Raw genomic sequence first — 19,874 nt, forward strand, 5'->3', positions numbered from 1 at the left:
GCTAGATTCAGATAGCCCTGCGTAATGTTGTGCGGGCGTTGCGTATCTCCGATACGTTACGCCGCCGTAAATTAGGGCGCAAGTTCCCTATTCTGAAAGAACTTGCGCCCTAAGTTACGGCGTAATGTATGTGCTCAGGCGTAAGCCCGCCTAATTCAAATTTGGATGATGTGGGCGTGTTTTATTTAAATTTAGTGTAACCCCACGTAGTTGACGTTTTTTACGAACGGCGCATGCCGCAAGCCTAACGTAAACGACGTAAAAAAATGCGCCGGGCGTACGTACGTTTGAGAATCGGCTTATCTACCTAATTAGCATATTCCTTGCGTAAATCGACGGAAGCGCCACCTAGCGGCCAGCTTAAAATTGCAACTAAGATACGACGGCGTAAGAGACTTATGCCGGTCGGATCTTAGTCAAATCTATGCGTAACTGATTCTAAGACCCCTTTCACACTGGGGCGTTTTTCGGGCGTTTTTTAGGCGCTTTGGCGTTTAAAAAAAGCCTGTAAAGCGCCTGAAAGAAGCCTCATCTGCAATCCCAATGTGAAAGCCCAAGTGCTTTCAGAGGCCTTTCACACTGCCAGCGCCCGAAAAACGCTGGTAAAGCGCTGCTAAGACCCCTTTCACACTGAGGCGCTTTTCAGGCGCTTTGGCGTTAAAAAAAGCTTCCTCAATGGGAAGGGGGCTTTAGGAGCGGTGTATTAACCGCTCCTAAAGCGCTGCAAAGAAGCTGCATGCAGGACTTTTTTTGACGCCCTGCCAGCTCAGCGCCTCAGTGTGAAAGCACTCAGGCTTTCACATTGGGATTGCAGATGCAGCTTCTTTCAGGCGCTTTTTTTTAACGCTAAGACCATTTTCACACTGGGGTGTTTTTCAGGCGCTTTAGTGTGAAAGCACTCGAGCTTTCACATTGGGATTGCAGATGCAGCTTCTTTCAGGCGTTTTACAGGCGCTTTTTTTAACGCTAAAGCGCTTGAAAAATGCCCCAGTGTGAAAGGGCCCTAAGAATCAGGCGCATAGATACGACGCCGCAACTTGGAGATACGCCGTCATATCTCCTTACTGAATCTGGCCCAGTTCTTGGGCAAACAAATCTATACTATAGCAGGAGACATTCAGAGCCACAGACAATGAATGTGCCAATATTAGGGTTAGAATATTTCAACACGGATATTGGCACAGTTTAACTGACAGACTGTTGCCTTTTGTTTTCTTGTCATCACTTGTGGAAGTTATAAAAGACTTTGGACACCCAAGACATTTGTTTGTCATTGATTTTGACTCAACTAAACATGCGAGTGTTAAGCCAGACAAAAGGTTCAAATTTCAGCATGTATGGGCAGGGTGATTGTACCCAACGTGATTGATCAATTTGGGCACAACCAGAGGGCAGGAGAAGACATCGTGGGATGTGGAAGGAGGATGGCCGACCCCAGAAAGGTAAGTGCCGGGCGGGGGGAGGGGCATTTTACAGGGCACAGTGGCGACAATTGGCACAGGCACAGTGGCGACAATGGGCACAGTGGCATCAATTGGCAGTGTCGACAATGGGCACAGTGGCGACATTTGGCACAGTGGCATCAATTGGCACAGTGGCAAAAATGGGCACAGTGGCGACAATTAAAGGGCACAATGGCATCAATAGGCACAGTGGTTACAATAAAAGGGCACAGTGGCGACAATTAAAGGGCACTGTGGCGACAATTGATAAACACAGTGGCTGCGTTTGATGGCATGGCACAATGGTGACAGTTGATGGCACAGTGGCTGCGTTTGATGGTATGGCACAGTGGCGACAATTGATGGCACAGTGGCCGAGTTTGATGGCATGGCACAGTGACTACGTTTGATGGCATGGCACAGTGGCTGCATTTGATGGGCACAGTGAGGCTGCAATTGTTTTTTTGTTTTTTCGGCTGAGTGGGCGGCCGCAGGCCTCAGGAACTGCCCAGGTTTTGGGGACCCCTGCCAAATCCTCAATTGACCCCCAAGTTGAGAACCACTGCCTTAGTGGAACCCTCAGACTTATTATGATTCATTCATATTATTAACATTGCAATGTTGGCAGACACCATAGTGACATTTAGTCCTTGTAAATGTTACAGGTGTTATCACAAATTACACAATTCATTAACCACTTGCCGACCGCTGCCTCTGTGTGTGTGTGTGTGTGAATTTTATATATATATATATATATATATATATATATATATATATATATATATATATATATATATATATACAGAATGGCAGATCCGCGGACTCTATGTCCGCCGGTGTCCCCCAATCGTGTCACGGAGCTGTAAACAAGGCATTTCCCTGTTCTAAATAGTGACAGGACAGTGATCTACTGCTCCCTGTCATCGGGAGCAGTGACCAGGGTCGTGTCACTCATAGCCCAGCCCCCCCACCGTTAGAATCATTCCCTAGGACACACTTAACCCCTTCCCTGCCAGAGTCAGTTACACAGTAATCAGTGCATTTTTATAGCACTCATCGCTGTATATATGACAATGGTCCCAAAATAGCGTCAAAAGTGACTGATGTGTCCGCCCTAATGTCGCTCACGATAAAAATCACAGATCGCCGCCATTACTAGTTAAAAAAATAAAAATGCCATAAATCTATCCCCTATACTGCAGACGCGATAACTTTTGCACAAACCAAATCAATAAACAGTTATTGCGATTTTTTTTTTAACAAAAATATGTAGAAGAATAGAGATTGGCCTAAACTGAGAAAGAATTTATGGGCCAGATTCAGGTACATTTGCGGCGGTCTAATGTATCCCATTTACGTTACACCGCCGCAAGTTTTAAGCGCAAGTGCTTGATTCACAAAGCACTTGCCTGTAATCTTGCGGCGGCGTAGCGTAAATGCGTCCGGTGCAAGCCCGCCTAATTAAAATGGGGCGTGTATCATTTAAATTAGGCGCGTTCCCGCGCCGAACGTACTGCGCATGCTCCGTTTTGAAATTTCCCGCCGTGCTTTGCGCGAAATGACGTCGCACCGACGTAATCTTTTGAACGGCGTCGTGCGTTACGTCCATTCCTATTCACGGACAACTAACGCAAAAAAAATATATATATTTTTTAAATTCGACGTGGGAACGATGGCCATACTTTAACACGGGCAGTCCAAATATAAGCCTTGAAATAGCAGCCGCAACTATACGCCGGGAAAAGCCGACTAGCGACGACGTAAGAGAATGCGACGAACGCGCGTACCTTCGTGGATCGCCGTAAACAGCTAATTAGCATACCCGACGCAGAAAACGACACAAACTCCACCCAGCGGGCGCCTAAGTATTACACCTACGATCCGAAGCCGTACGCCTGTCGGATCGAAGCCTAAAGCCGTCGTATCTTGGTTTGAGGATTCAAACTAAAGATACGACGCGGCAAATTTGAAAATACGCCGGAGTATCAGTAGATATGCCGGCGTATTTCTACTGTGAATCTGGCCTCATTTTTTTTTTTTATATTTTTTGGGAATATGTATTATAGCAAAACATTTTTTTTTCCATAATTTACACTATTTTTTTGTTTTTAGCGCAAAAAATAAAACGCAGAGGTGATAAAATACCACCTCCATAGAGAGACGGTCACATTCTCCTGCTGCACCAAATTTGCATAGGAGTGAACCCAGACTCAATGGTCCTGTTAAACCTGAATGTTGGGCCATATATTAATCAGACCAAGCATCAGAACTTCTGGGAGTGCCAAAACGTGCCTGTCCCCTTAGGCCTTTAATAAATAAACGCCCATCAGAGTAATAGCCATGTATGAGGACCAGTAGAAACAAATGAAGAAAAAGCTCAGTCAAGGCCATGGCATAAAAAAAGAGAAGCAGCTCTCACTGGCAGTGTTTACAAATAAAGCCATGTGATTACCATCTAATAGCCAACACGGTTATTGGACCATCAGGATCCAAAAGGATTGTTTCCTGATCGCTATTCTGCCCAGAGGACACTGCTTGTTCCCCAAATAGAACGATGATTAACATTTCCGCAGCTTGGCACATTTGTAGAAGGGAATGTTAATCTAGAGATTGGAGACACAAAGGGGTTGAATCGGTAGCTGTAAAAAACAAAAAAACAACAAAGCACAGAAAAGTGCCAGTACTAACCTTCTGATATCATCATGAGCACCCTGCCAGCCCTGAGCAATCAATTACAAATAAATATTAGTTCAGGGTGATAACATTCTACAAATGATGGCCAGATCTGTACACATACTAATCAGATGACACCACTGTATGGCCCTCCCCACACACACGAGGAGTTGTGTTTTCCAGGGAAGGTCCACATATCACATTTGTAGGACATTGATCTTTCAGTAGCGCAGGTAAAACAAATTGTTAGAATAGATGGACAACTGCGTATTTGTCATGAATGTCACCAGGTACCTGGTTCGCACCCCCGGGATCCAGAATACCACCAAGGTCTGGACTAGCCCCCTTCCAATTTGAAAAGCCTCATTATCTGCCCCAATACTATCATAGACAGCCTAATGGGCTTATAGTGAGACTTAGGAGATGGGAAGAGGTGAGGCTAGGATTTAGACCCCCTGATAAGGACAGTAAAGGATTGATTTAATAAAGGCCAACAGAATTATTATTATACAGGATTTATATAGCGCCAACAGTTTGCACAGCGTTTTACAAAGTACAGTGGCACTAATTTTCCCCAGAGCCAAGTCAATGTGGTCATGCTTCACTTTGTAAAGAATATTCAATCACGAGCAAGAAGGAAGAAGAGAGAGAAAAAAAAAAAAGCATTTTTTGCTTGCACATGATTGGATAATGGAAATCAGCAGAGCTTCACCACAGTCACTGAGCTCTGGGGAAAATTGGTGCAACTGCACTTGCAAAGTGCAGTCTATTTGACTTTAGTAGATCAACCTGGCATCATAGGCCTAGGGTTGTTTACACTGAAGAAGAATTAGGCAAATTGATGGTTTAAAAGAGGAACTTAAAGTGGAGGTTCCGGCCATAATTTTTTTTTTGCAAGCTAAAATTAATCACATTAACCACTTCCAGACCTTAGGTGTTTTTCAGATTTGGTGTTTGCAAGACTAAAACCATTTTTTCTGCTAGAAAATTACTTAAAACCCCCAAACATTATATATATATTTTTTTTCTATCACCCTAGAGAATAAAATAGTGGTCATTGCAATACTTTTTGTCACACCGTATTTGCGCAGCGGTCTTACAAGCGCACTTTTTTTGGAAAAAAAATCACTTTTTTGAATTAAAAAATAAGACAACAATAAATTTGGCCCAATTTTTTTATATATTGTGAAAGATAATGTAATGTAATGTAGTAATCAATGCATTTTTATAGCAGTGATCGCTATAAAAATGCCAATGGTCCCAAAAATGTGTCAAAAGTGTCTGCCGTAAGGTCACAGTACCGATAAAAAAAAAAACGCTGATCGCCGCCATTACTAGAAAAAATATATTTTTTTATAAAAATGACATAAAACTATGCCCTATTTTGTAGACGCTATAACTTTTGCGCTAACCAAACGCTTATAGCGATTTTTTTTACAAAAAAATATGTAGAACAACACGTATCGGCCTAAACTGAGAAAAAAAATCTATAGTGCAATACATGCGAACTGAATCGCCTCTGGGCGCAAAAAATAAAAACCGCAGGAGGTGACCAAATACCACCAAAAGAAAGCTCTATTTGTGGGAAAAAAGAACACCAATTTTGTTTGGGAGCCACATTGCAATTGTCAGTTAAAGCGACGCAGTGCCGAATCGCAAAAAGTGGCCCGGTCATTGACCAGCAATATGGTCCGGGGCTGAAGTGGTTAATAGCTTCCCAATCGTTCCAGAAATAATTGCAAACACTTGCCTTATATGCTCTGGCTCATATTGTGGCCGTATCCATCATACGTGTGGGCATGTGAAGCCCAGATTCTTTTTTTCTTCCTGGTTTTCAGGGAGAGAAGCACGCTAAGCGATTTTTAAGGAACAGTAATGCCCAGAGACTCCAGGGAAATTCGTGTCATGTACCAGGACAAGAAGTTAAACCACCTAGAACCAGGAGCTAGGCAGATTACAAAATCTGCCTAGCAACAGCCAGATAGAAGGCACAATAAAGGCAAGCTGTTAATAGAAAGTTCATTTTTAGGGTGGAACTCCGCTTTAACTCTAAAAAATGTGGCAAAAAAAAAAAAAAAAGGCAGTGGACAAAAAATACACAAGAGTAAAAACTTCCATGCAACAAATCTCACTACATACAGCAGTGTAGGGTGGTAATAGTTACATAGTTAGTCAGGTTGAAAAAAGACAAGTCCATCCAGTTAAAAAAAAAAAAAAAAATCCTTCCTGAGGGGCAATCAGATTTTCCCCGGATCAACTTTACTGATCAAGGATGGTGCCCAGTTATATCTATGTTAACCACTTAAGGACCGAGCCTATGAGATTTGGTGTTTACAAGTTTAAAAAAAAAAAAATTGTTGCTAGAAAATTACTTAGACCCCCCCGAAAACATTATAATTTTTTTTCCCAACACCCTAGAGAATAAAATGGTGGTCATTGCAATACTTTGTCACACCGTATTTGTGCAGAAGTCTTACAAGCGCACTTTTTTTTGGAAAAAACATACTTTTTCTAATTAACCACTTAAGACCCGGACCATTATGCAGGTTAAGGACCTTGCCCCTTCTTACGATTCGGCACTGCGTCGCTTTAACTGACAATTGCACGGTCGTGCGATGTGGCTCCCAAACAAAATTGGCGTCCTTTTTTCCCCACAAATAGATCTTTCTTTTGGTGGTATTTGATCACCTTTGCGTTTTTTTATTTTTTGCGCTATAAACAAAAATAGAGCATCAATTTTGAAAAAACAATTCAATATTTTTTACTTTTTGCTATAAGTAAAAAAATCGCAATAAGCGTTTATCGATTGGTTTGCGCAAAATTTATAGCGTTTACAAAATAGGGGATCGTTTTATGGCTTTTTTATAATTGTTTTTTTTTTTTTACTACCAATGGCGGCGATCAGCGATTATTTTCGTGACCACGACATTATGGCGGACACATCGGACAATTTTGACACATTTTTGGGACTATTGCCATTTTCACAGCAAAAATTGCAATAAAAATGCACTGATTACGGTGAAAATTACAATTGCAGTTTAGGAGTTAACCACTAGGGGGCGCTGAAGGGTTGAGTGTGACCTCATATGTGTTTCTAACTGTAGGAGGGCGGGGCTGGACGTGTGACGTATATCAGGTAACAGACGATCACTGACACTGCCACAATGAAGAACAGGGAAGGTGTGTTTACACCTCTCCCTGTTTCTTCAGCTCCGGTGACCGATCGCGGGACGCCGGCAGCGATCGGGTCCGCGGAGCTTAGGGCCTTAAAGAGACAGGTACGTGCTTGTGCCCAGCCTTGCCATTCTGCCGACGTATATCGGCGTGAAGGGGTCCTTAAGTGGTTAAAAAAAAAACAGTAAAGTTAGCCCAATTTTTTTTTATATTGTGAAAGATGTTATGCTGAGTAAAGCGACACCCAACATGTCACGCTTCAAAATTGTGCCTGCTCGTGGAATGGCGACAAACTTTCACCTTAAAAATCTCCACAGGCAGCGTTTAAAAAAAAATTTGTTACAGAGGTCTAGGGCTAGAATTCTTGCACTCGCTCTACCGATTGCCGCAATACCTCTCGTGGTATGAACACAGTTTTCATACGAGCTTGCTTCTGCACGCAAGCTCGGCAGGATGAGGCGCGTTTAAAAAACATTTTTTTTTCCCCCTTTCTGATTTATTTTTACACTATTCTTTAACCACTTCCATACAGGGCACTTATACACCTTCCTGCCCAGACCAATTTTTAGCTTTCAGCGCTGTTGCACTTTGAATGACAATTGCGCGGTCATACAACACTGTACCCAAACTACATTTTTATCATTCTGTACCCACAAAGAGAGCTTTCTTTTGGTGGTATTTGATCACCTCTGGTATATTTATTTTCTGTAAAAAGAATTACTGAAAATTTAGAAAAAAAAAGTTATTTTTTTGTTTCTGTTATAAAACATTGTAAATAAGTATGTTTTCTCCTTCACTTATGGGCACTGATGGTACTGCACTGATGTGGTGGCATTGATGGGCACTGATAGGCGGCACGGACGGGCACTGATAGGCGGCACGGACGGGCACTGATAGGCGGCACGGACGGGCACTGATAGGCGGCACGGACGGGCACTATTGTATGTGTTGTACTAATGGATGCCAATCAGTGCTAAACAATGCCTGCCAATCAGTGATGCCCATTGTGGGCACAGATTGTCATTCATTGCGGCACTGATTGGCATCCATTTTCTGTGTCCTCCTCATCCCTGGTGGTCTAGGGTGGCATCCTTTATTTTTATTTTTTTTAATTTCTGGTGGTCTATATGGCCATCCCTGGTGGTCCAGTGGGCATCCCCCCCCCTGTCACAGGAGCAGCCGATCGGCTCTCCTCTACTCGCGTCTGACAGACGCGAGTGAGGAAAAGCCGATTACCAGCTTTTCCCATTTACTTTGTGATCAGCCGTGATTGGACACGGCTGTCATTGGCGGGCAGCAAGTGGTTAAAAAAAAAAAAAATTATCACTTTTATTCCTATTACGAGGAATGTAAGCATCCCTTGTAATAGAAAAAAAAAAACACACATGGGAGGCTAAATTTACCCAAGTTGAGCGAGCAACTTGGGTACAACCAGCCTGTCTGATTTTACATGTGATTATTGCTAGCAGCTATTGTAGCCACTAGCAATAATCAGTGTTCTCCTAGTGGAAACAGCTTCCCCACCATGAGAATACAATGGCTGCATGGGAGGGATTACTCCCTCAACACAACCCTGCACGGTTTCCGTATAAAGGTGGCCATATGGGTACATGAAAAGCTTTGCATCCTCAGGTCAGAGGCTCTAGCAAGAGCAGCACAGTAGTAATATCCCCAATTATTACCACAAATCTCCCGAGACCAACAGAGGCAGCAGTGTCCTAAATCTCATACTACAGAAATGGAGCTGTTGGCACAGGAATGCCTAGGTATCGTCATATGAGGAAGTGCATCGCTCTTTTCAGAAGGAATTCCAGATAAAAAAGGGGAAGATATTTTTTTTTATGGTGCTGCTTAGGTATAATAAACATTTTCCTATATCATAGCAAATCTACACTTTATGAATTCGATTCCACTTAAGGCTGGGTTCACACAAGCACGGAGCGGCTCACAGCAGGGTGCGGTCCCCATTCAGAGTTTCAGGCTTGATTTCAGCCCAAATTTCAGACCAGAAGACACACAGGACTGCAGTGCAATTTCCATCCGACTGTCAACGGATCTGATCTGACAGACGGATGGGGAATCCATCTGTTTTTGGCAGAAAGGATTGGATCGGATGCCAGCGAGTGTCAGTGGACATGTCCGTTGACATTCGCCGCTCCATAGAGAGCAATGGCTGGTTCCGATCAGGACCACCTGAAAAACTAAGAAGCGGACCTGCACATGTGAAACCAGCCATAGAATGAAATACTGAAAAAAATAAAAAAAAAATAAAAAAATTAACCAAATCTGTATTTTAGGAACATATAGTCATCACACAGGGCTACATTCACAGAGTCAATCCAGCAGAAAAGAACACTGTATTTTAATTACATCAAAATTTACAGTATTTTCACCAATATTGTATAATTACATCAGTATGAAATTGTTTCGAAGGCAATGTGTGTAAAAAAACAAAAAACAAAAAAACACAAGACCATAAATGACAGCTTGGCAGAAATCTGAAAGGTCTGAAGAAAATAAGAATGTTTTCCATTTGTCCTAGGACATTGACACAAACACTGTTTGAATGAAGGGAACAGTATCCATTCCATAGAGGACAATTTTAAAAATGTCATTATCCTATTAAAAAAACAAAAACCTTTATATAGCAATAAAAAAACAAAATGTTCATCACAGTAAACGTGATAAATTTGGGATACTTTATCCATATAGAGCATATAAGACACTCTGACGAGACTACACTATTCTCCAAGATCCAGTGTTCGGAATTTATCCAGGTTGTAGAAGCATGCCTTGACAATGCGGCCACCAAAATATCTCCCATTCAGGTCCACAACAGCTGAAATATAAGAAAATGTTCATAGTGATGACATCAAAGAAGATATATTTCTATAAAGACACAGCATCTTCCCAGGAAAGAGTTGGGACGTTCTACCAATGCTCTGGCCATTTTGGGTTAGACTGGTGATGCTACAGAGAAACTGTGAAAAGGAATTTAAGGCACTTAAAAAAAATAAAAATAAAAATTATTGGACAATTCATCTCGCATCGTTTAACTGCTGCCATGGATGTATGTCATACATTAGCCGCAAGAGCAAGGAGTTTTACCGAATCTGGCAAGCCAAATGTTGGCTGTCGGGCAGAAGCTATCCAGTGGCGGTACAGCTAAACCACCCCTGCCATGTTTACTGGGCTCTGCTGTCCCACCTGCAAGCCAGCAACCCCCATGGCAGGAGTCACTGGGTAGAGGAAGACCAGCGGCCATCAATTCATTCATCTTTCCTGGCTAGACATGCATTATGCCTCTTCTAGGTTCAACTACCACTTTTCTGGCTAATGGCCCGTGATCTGTGCAAGGCCTGGCACATTCATATTTTTGGGTCAGTTTATAAAAGACTTAGTTAGACTTACCGGTGACGGTATTTCTAAGAGCCTTTCAGGACAACCTTGGAGAGAGCGCAGCTCCGCCTCTTCATTAGGAAACACATGCTAATCTTTAAAAGCCCTCCTCTTCCACCATGGCCTCAGTTATTGTGGTCCGACTCTCTGGAAGACAAAGCACAGAAAACCACAACACCATGATAGATTTTATAACTTATTACTTTAACATTTAGGGAGGGAAACAGCGGTTGTCCTGAAAGGCTCTTAGAAATACCGTCACCGGTAAGTCTAACTAAGTCTTTCTCCAGTCGCCTTTCAGGACAACCTTGGAGAGGATAAACAAGTAACTTACCCTAGGGTGGGACTACTGCTTGCAGAACCTTTCTGCCAAAGGCTTGGTCTGCGGCAGACAATAGATCCAACCTGTAGTGCCTTAGGAACGTTGAGTAGTTGCTCCAAGTGGCGGCTTTGCAGATCTGCTCAGGTGTAGCGCCGGCCCTTTCGGCCCAGGAGACTGCAGTTGACCTTGTTGAGTGTGCCACAATACCCGAGGGAGGCACTACTCCTTTGGCTTTATAGGCTTCTGTAATAGCAAGTTTAAGCCATCTGGCTAAAGTACTTTTGGATGCTTTTTCCCCCCTTGCAGGGACCTGAGAAAGCTACAAAGAGAGCATTTGACTTTCTGAAATCTCTGGTGACAGAAAGAAACTGTAAAAGACACCTTTTCACGTCTAGTGTATGGAATGCTTCTTCTCCAGCATTAGAAGGGTTTAAAGCAAAAGTGGGTAACACTATTTCCTGTGACCGGTGAAATTTTGAAGACACTTTCGGAAGAAATTAAGGATCCGTCTGAAGGATCACTCGGTCTGGAAAAATTCTTAGGAAGGGTTCAGTGATGGCCAGAGCTTGGAGCTCACTGATTCGTCTTGCTGACGTAATAGCCACCAAAAAAACTGTTTTGAGGATTAAGTTTTTCAAAGAAATATTCTCCAATGGTTCGAACGGAACTCCCGTCAAACCTTGTAGTACTACCGATAAGTCCCAACTGGGAAAACTTTTGAGGGTCACTGGCCTATTTCGAGCTAGTGCCCTAAAAAACCTGGAAATTAAAGGTTCTCCGGACAGAGTCTTTTCTAAGTAAACAGAAAGAGCCGCTACCTGTGTCTTTAAGGTACTGGCTGCAAGTCCTTTTTCCATTCCTTCATGGAGAAATTCTAGTACTGAGACCACCCTTTTAGTTTGAAAGGTCTTGGAAGAACACCATGAGTTATACTTCTTCCACACTTTGAGATAAATTGATCTTGTTACCTCCTTCCTACTGGACAGAAGAGTTTTTACAACCTTGTCAGACAAGCCTTTGTTTTTCAAAATGTCTTCCTCAGAAACCAAGCGCTTAGAGGTAACCTGTCTGTTTCTGGGTGACACACAGATCCCTGCGTTAGAAGGTCCTTCTTGGGAGGCAACTTCCATGGAGGTTTTGCGGCTAGGTTCAGTATGGTTGCGAACCAAGGCCTCTTTGGCCAAAAGGGAGCAATCAGAATTAGGTCTGTTTTCTCTTCTCTGAATTTCCTTAGGACCAATGGAATCAAGGGAAAGGGGGGAAAGGCGTAGCACAGATGGTAATCCCAGGGATGAGCTAGAGCATCTATGCCTATCGCCTGGTCTTCTCTGTGGAGAGAAAAGAAGTCTTTAACTTTCGTGTTTTGCTGACTGGCAAAAAGGTATACTTGGGGATGTCCCCATTCCTTGGAGATCATGTTGAAAATCTCCTGATTTAGACTCCATTCTGCTTCTAATACTTTCCTTCTGCTCAGAAGATCTGCCAGCAGATTTTGAGATCCTTTTAGGTGGATTGCTGACAAAGAGGCCACATTTTTCTCCGCCCAAGTCAGTAACTGATTGGCCAGTTCCATCAATCCCTGGCTCCTGGTCCCGCCTTGTCTGGTCACATAGGCCACTGCTGTAGTGTTGTCCGATAAAATTTGAACATGACAGTCCTTCAGCATTTGTTGAAAAGCCAGGAGACCCATGAAAATGGCTTTTAGCTCTCGCCAATTTGATGATCTCCTTGCCTCCACTTTGGTCCATGACCCTTGTGCGGTCTGTCCATCCAGGTGGGCTCCCCATCCCCACGAACTCGCGTCTGTTGTCAGACGTTTGTCCGAGGGAAGGACCCATGCAAGACCTTTTGTGAGATTGGAAGGATCTCGCCACCACCAGAGGGACCGTTTTACCTTTGATGTTAGAGAGAAGGTTTTCTCCAGAGACTCCTGGTGAGACCACTCCTGAAGGATGTTCCTCTGTAGGGGTCTGGAATGAAGCCTTGCCCATTGAATGGCAGGAATCGAGGCCGTGAGTTGACCTAGGACTGCCATGGCAGAACGTACTGACACTGAGAGATTCGTTTGAATCTGGCTCACTGCAGAAACTACTTTTTCTACTTTTTCTTGAGGGAGAAACACCTTCTGTAGAACTGAATTGATGGTGTAACCGAGGAACCTCATCTCCTGTGAGGGGTCTAGGTTTGATTTTTCTAGATTCAATATCCACCCCAGGCTCTCGAGATGAGCCTGGGACGTCTGGAGATTTGAAACCAGCTGATCCCTTGAACCTGCAAAGAATAAGAGGTCGTCCAGATAAGGAACAACTGAGACCCCTCTCAGTTTTAGAGGCTCCAAGGCTTCCGCCATCACTTTTGTAAAGATCCTTGGTGAGGATGAGAGGCCGAACGGCAGAGCTCTGAATTGGAGGTGCCATATTGAAGTTCCCAAGTTTATTGCCAAGCGTAGAAACTTTTGTGAGGCCTGCGCTATTGGCACGTGTAGATACGCATCCCTTAGATCCAGAGAAGCCATGAAGCACTCTGGTGTTAATAACTTTGTGATGGAATAAATGGTGTCCATCCGGAAGTGCTTGTACCTTATAGTTTTGTTCAGGATCTTCAAGTTCAAAATTAGGCGATATTTGCCTGAAGGCTTTTTTAATAAAATATGTGGGAGTAAAACCCTCTTCCCTCCTGATCTTTTGGGACTTGGACAATCACTTCCTGTTGGATCAGATCCTTTAGAAGGTTCATCATTGCGGAAGCTTTTTCCTGATCCCTTGGTAGGGCTGTCACATAAAACCTGCAAGGAGGGCACTCTGAAAACTCCAGATTGTATCCTTGTGTGACTATGTTTTTCACAAAGGGGCTCTTGGTCAGAAGACTCCACTGAGAAGAGAAAGCGGACAGTCTTCCCCCCACAGGAGTCAGATTGTCACTTGTCTTTTGATGACTGATCTTGGGGTGACTTAAAGAGGATACCTCCTCTTCCCCTACCTCTTTGAGGAAACCAGCACTTTGTTTTCTTCTTTTTTGGAGGTTTGTGGAAAAGAACGAAAATTATTTTTAACAGGTTGTTTCTTAGCCGGAAAAGCCTTCTTTTTGTCGGCTGTTCTATCCAGAATTTTTTCAAGATCCGGCCCAAACAGTAAGTCCCCTGAGAAGGGTAACCCGCAGAGTTTGACTTTAGAGGCTGTGTCCCCTGTCCAGGTTTTCAGCCATACTGCACGTCTGGCTGAATTCACCAGGGCAGAAGATCTAGCTGACAACTTAATTGATTCAGCTGACGCATCAGCCATGTACCTGATTGATTTTAAAATCAATGGAAAGGATTCCAAGATATCCTTCCTTGGTGTACCAGCTTCTACATGGTTCATCAGCTTTTCCACCCAACACTCCAAGTTTCTTGCCACCACTGTGGAGGCCATTGCAGGTTTTAGACTAAGAGAAGTAGAGTCCCAAGCTTTCTTTAACAGGGAGTCCGCTCTTTTGTCCATGGGATCTTTTAGTATCCCCATGTCTTAGAACGCCAGATCCGTGCGTCGAGACACCTGGGAAAAAGCAGCATCTACTTTTGGCTTTTTATTCCAGGCTTCAGAGTCTTTATCTTCAAAGGGAAATCTTTTCCTTAGACTTTTAGAAAAGAAGGGGCCCCTTTCTGGATCTTTCCACTCTTTTCTAATAGTATCTGATACTACTTTGTGAACTGGAAAAACCTTGTGTTTGGAGGCATCCAGACCCTGGTACATTTTGTCATGAAGAGATAATTGTACCTCCTCTTCTTGAATATCAAGTGTAGTATAAATTGCTTCAAGAAGATCATCTACTTCATCTAGAGAGACTTTGTATCTGGAACTTCTGTACTCTCCTTCCTCTTCCTCCTCATCTGAATCCCTGAGTGAGCGAAGAGTACTTGTCCCTTCATCCCCTGAATCCACAACCTCTGACCTCGAGGTGGAAGCTTTTGGGCTGGGTGGTAAATGTTGGGGTTCAGCTTGCACTGCTGGAGTCTGAACCAACATAGATTTGACCGAGTTCAAAGAACTTGCAAGTTCTTGTACTGAAGAAAATAACACTTTATATTGCTGGGATGTCTCTTCTTCTACTAAATCCTTAATACAGGATTTACACATTGCCTTCTGCCATGAATCTCTAAGAGGGTTTTTGCAGGAAGGACATTTCCCTTGAGTTGGTGGCTTTTTAGTTTTTTGTTTCTCCTAAAAACACAAAAAAGGGTATTTTACCATTGGAGAAACAATAGGTTTTTTACAAACAAGGAAAAAACCGCCACCACTTTAAAAGGAAGAAGTGATAGAAAAAGATCCACAGCTAACCAAACACCACCCAGTGCAAACTGCCAGGGACCGAGAGAAGTTACCTCTGACCCTGCAGTACAGGCTCCCTAAAGGATGACAAATAACAGAAACCACATAAGCCCAATAGTAAGGATAGAGGCACCGCTGTACCCCCCTACCTGGACCTGAGCAGCGTCTGAGGCGCCTGTCTCCGCCATGGCTGTTGGGTCTTCCATCGCTGAGAGAACCACAGCCGGGACTGAATGGTTTTTAAATCTTTCCCGGGTCCGCGCGTCATCAAAGACGGCCGGAACCGGAAGACGCCGCTCTTAGGCCTGTCCCCTGACCTCTGCGTTACTAGGCGACTGGACCACGCGTCGCCACGCCTCTACAGGAAACTACGCCGCTGTGCATGACGTCACCCGCCCGCCAGGACCCGGGACCGTCATGCGGCGTTTCAAAAATAAACACCGCCAATGCGGTAGTGTGCCGCCCGGCCACCTGAGCCAAAAACAGCGGACCCCTGGGCACTCAGCGCCGCTTCCTGTAGAGCCTTCACTCCACTGAGCAGGGAGAGGCTAGAGACTCCGGAGGACTCCCCCCACCCTTAGGGGAGCCTGGGATGGCCACTGCACACCAAACAGATAAGGTAAGGCTTACCCCTCCAACCTTGGAAAGAGCGCAGCACCCCTGGTCCACAAGCATGCGCTTCCACCATGGAGGAGGAAACACAATAACTGAGGCCATGGTGGAAGAGGAGGGCTTTTAAAGATTAGCATGTGTTTCCTAATGAAGAGGCGGAGCTGCGCTCTCTCCAAGGTTGTCCTGAAAGGCGACTGGAGAAATATGAAGTTTTATAAGCCAGTACCCGGCACATGAAAAATGTATTTTATGCAATGAGAAAAAAAAATGCATAGGACTTCACTTTATAAATGCCTTCCTGGCAAATTTGTGTAAACCAGCATCTTTAACAGAAAGCCTGCTTGGATTCCTTCAGAGTGATATTAAAAAAAAATAAAAAAAAATAAAGGTTTTGCACAGAACCGCCTCAATCTTCTTGTCAAAACCCGCTGGCACTCCTTGCTCCTCCCCTTGAACAGCCCCCCCCCAATAGCAAGCTGCTTGCTATGGGAGCACTGCTGCGTACTCGCTCGAGTCCCGCTCTATATGTTTATAAGACAGAGCCACAGCTCAGCCCCACCTTCCGCTCTCTCCTCATTGGCTCACTGGCTGTGATTGACAACAGCTCAGTCAATGAAGAGAGAACCAGGACATCTGAGGCTCCCGTGCACATCACTGGATCGAGAGGAGGCTCAGGTAAGTATTATGGGGGAAGCGGCACAGGTTTTTTTTTTTTACCTTCATGCATTGAATGCATGAAAGTAAAAAAAAAAAAACTTTAGCCTTTACAACCACTTTAATATTGGAAAAAATATTTTTAATTAAGAGCACTCATCTAATAATGCAGATAACGTTTTTTTTTTTTACAATGTAAACAGCACCTGATAATTGGGTTTATAATTACTAGGCACTGCTCTTACACAGAGGTGTTCTATCCCTCCCAAGAGACAACCTTCACAAATTACCATCTTACCACAAGCTACACAATTTACCTTTAATAGCCGATTCTACTCGTTCAAATTCCAAAAATATCCGCACTGCATCTTCATCTGGAGTACCAGGGATCTAGAGACAAAACATAATTACTATACATAAGCTATAAAAATAGAGTGTGTATGTCTACGTGAGAAGCCAGCAAAGCTATAGGACCACATTAATGCCGATTCACAAATGAGAAGCGAGTGTTTATTAAGTGTGTCATTAAGGATTAAAAAAAAATAAAAGCTCAACTCCAGAGGCAAACTTGCAAGGCTCCCAAGCCTCCCGCTCCCCAAGCTCAATCCATACCCTAGAGTTTCAATCAAATAATTGCTTATGCAACTAAACAGAATTTAATTACCAGTGACATTGCAAAGGGCAGTTGAAATCCACTCTGTGGCCAGGTACAGAAAGGAGCGTCCTGGGTAGCGTGCACATTCATAATGAGCAAAATCACAGCTTGTCCAGTTGTAGTAAAAATCATCTAAATTGCACCTCGTAGACAGTTGCTCTGTCTGAGACAGAGCATTGAAGGGTCATGGTCAGCTAATAAAAATACAATGCCCATCAGTCTGTGGGCATGGGTGGAGATACAGCAGAACTCCACCCTCTACAGTGATTGATGAAACATGGATACCAGCAAGGGGAAGACTAAAGCTAATGGGCTGACTGGTTGTGTAAAACTGAACTAATTACCCTGACACTACCAGACTCCAGCATTTCAGAGGGAATTCTACGGTTTATACTACTTGCTGAGGAAAACAAGGCCAGGCTCTGGTAAAGTAAGACATTTGGGAGAATTCATGAAAGCATTACCAACAGTTTTCTGGTGCTATGGCCCTTTAAAATGGCCTGTGCAAGATTCAAAAATCCCTACCATCTGTTTTGGTAACTTTACGGACACATGCGGTACACAGATGGTTTTTAAAAGCTACTGAAGTGGTATTAAACTCCTCCCAAAAAACAAAGTGCCTCTTGCAGGTTTATGCCATAATGCGCCACATATTAACATATTATGACAGACTTGTGAGCGCCTGTCAAACGAAGCCCCCCAGCCGTGCAGTGTCACCACTCCTGCTGGCCCCAGCACTTCCATCTTCAACCAGTCTTCCTTTTGGGTTCCATCTCTGACTGCTGGAATGGCTGGGCAGCGATGATACGACTCCCGTACTTGCGCATGGGGAAACCGAGACACTAGTTCCCCATCAGGTACGCTCTCACCTTGTAGTTAAAAGCAAGCAGTGGGCGGATTCTAAAGCCAATAGCAGGCTAAACTATAATGAATATTGATATCAAACTATGTATATGTAGAAAGAGGTAGAATGAGGTCACTACAAATGATATTGTAGAATATAACGAAGAAGGCAGTACTGCTTCCTTACACTGCTATGCCTGCTTTAATTTCAGATTACAGGAAACCTTTCAGAACACAAACGGGAACTGCTATTGTTGATTTAATAAACAGTCCAATATTTGGCGAGTCAGTGACCGGTGAACAAATAAGCAGCCAGTAAAGTACTGGAACACCAAACATGCATTATATGGTCAGTGACCCTTAAAGTAGTAAAGGTTAAAGGATGACAATGAGTTCGGAGAGGTGTCAGGGGTCCCACTCACATTCCAGGGCTGAAGTTAGAGTGGAGGAAAGCACCACTTGCCAGGAGTGGGGAATAAGGGAAGTATTCCTCTCGGTTAAAGCCCAGCTCCACAAAGCAGAAAAGTTATCCTCACCATGGAACCCCTGTTTTGGGCTGGGGTGGGGGGTTAAGGATAAGCTTTAATCAGTGCCTATCCTGACCTCCCTGGGGCCCTAAGCAAAATGACACGTCAGATTAAAGTTGAGAAGCGGGGAGAAGAGGTGTTCTGCTGTCTGAAATTACATCTTACTTTAGAGTGAGAAACGGGGGGGGTTCTGACTTCTTACCTCTTCTCCCATGCAGCCAGCGAGTTGAGGGGCTGAAAATTACCGTATTTATCGGTGTATAACACGCACAGGCGTATAACACGCACCCTAACTTTAAGAGGGAAATTTCAGGGAAAAAAACTATCCACGGCACCCTGCGTATAACACGCAGGCATAGATTACCCTCTATTTTCAGGGTAAAAAAAGTGAGCGTTATACGCCAATAAATACAGTACTTCTCGCCAGACAGAGAGACGGGGCCTCTAGTAATTTGGGGGGCCCTCTGCAGCTTTGCGGTGCCCTAATCGGCTTGCATAGTGAGCCTATAGGGCGGATCGGCCCTGGCTTTAATACTTACCTTCTTCCTTCCTCAGGCTTCCTCCTAGCTGCTTCTCATCACCACTTCTCTGGTCGCATTCTATTTTATGCCGTTATGTAAAATGCAGGACTAGCGATGCAGCTCGAGGGTTATTTTTATAGCCAATTGGAGTTCAACTTGAATTCCCATAGACTACATGAGCATTCAAGCTCTAATTTGAGGGAAGGGGCTACCAAAGTTGTTTGCCTTTCTTAAAGTGGTTCTGAAGGCAGAAGGTTTTTATCCCAATGCATTGGTTCCCGTTGCTGTCAAATTCAGTGAGCAGTGAGGAGATGGAGGGGACAGGGCCAGGTCTCTGAATGGGCACACAGAACAGCAAATCGGCTCAGGTGCCCCTAAAGCCACTTGCTGTGGGGGCACTCGGCAGGAGGGAGAGGCCAGAAGTGCAGGCTAGTGATGAGAGAAGAGGAAGATCTGGGCTGCAAAACCACTGCCCAGAGCAGGCAAGTATAACATGTTTGCGATCTTTAAAACAAACCAAAAAAAAAATACAAGACTATTACTTTAAGTGTCCTGGCATTTGCTTTTACTACCCACCCGTGCAATGTTTCATTTTCAAACATGGCCTTCCAGTAACCGGTTTTAGTGCATCATACTCTACAAATTATAGCAACGGTGAGTATCCAAGTAGTGCAATATATATGGAAAAAATTGTGGGAGCAACTGCGCTAATATATAAAAATGAACAAACTAATGCTCTTAAAAA

At 43.8% G+C, this 19,874-nt stretch overlaps 1 protein-coding gene across 4 annotated transcripts in view; it reads right to left on the bottom strand.

Moving 5' to 3' along the window:
* Positions 1-9,610: 9,610 nt before the first annotated feature.
* RBM17 (RNA binding motif protein 17) overlaps positions 9,611-19,874 on the bottom strand; it is a 59,497-nt gene continuing 49,233 nt past the window's right edge. For all 4 annotated transcript variants that reach the window (XM_040343270.1, XM_040343269.1, XM_040343273.1 and 1 more), the window contains 2 exons: positions 16,901-16,973; positions 9,611-10,128 (listed from right to left, as the gene is read on the bottom strand). In XM_040343270.1, the coding sequence (XP_040199204.1) occupies positions 10,031-10,128; positions 16,901-16,973 (171 nt within the window). In that variant the 3' untranslated portion in view covers positions 9,611-10,030. The remainder of the gene's footprint in view (positions 10,129-16,900; positions 16,974-19,874) is intronic.

Source organism: Rana temporaria, chromosome 3 (genome assembly GCF_905171775.1).
Source record: "Rana temporaria chromosome 3, aRanTem1.1, whole genome shotgun sequence".
NCBI classification, from domain to species: Eukaryota; Metazoa; Chordata; class Amphibia; order Anura; family Ranidae; genus Rana; species Rana temporaria.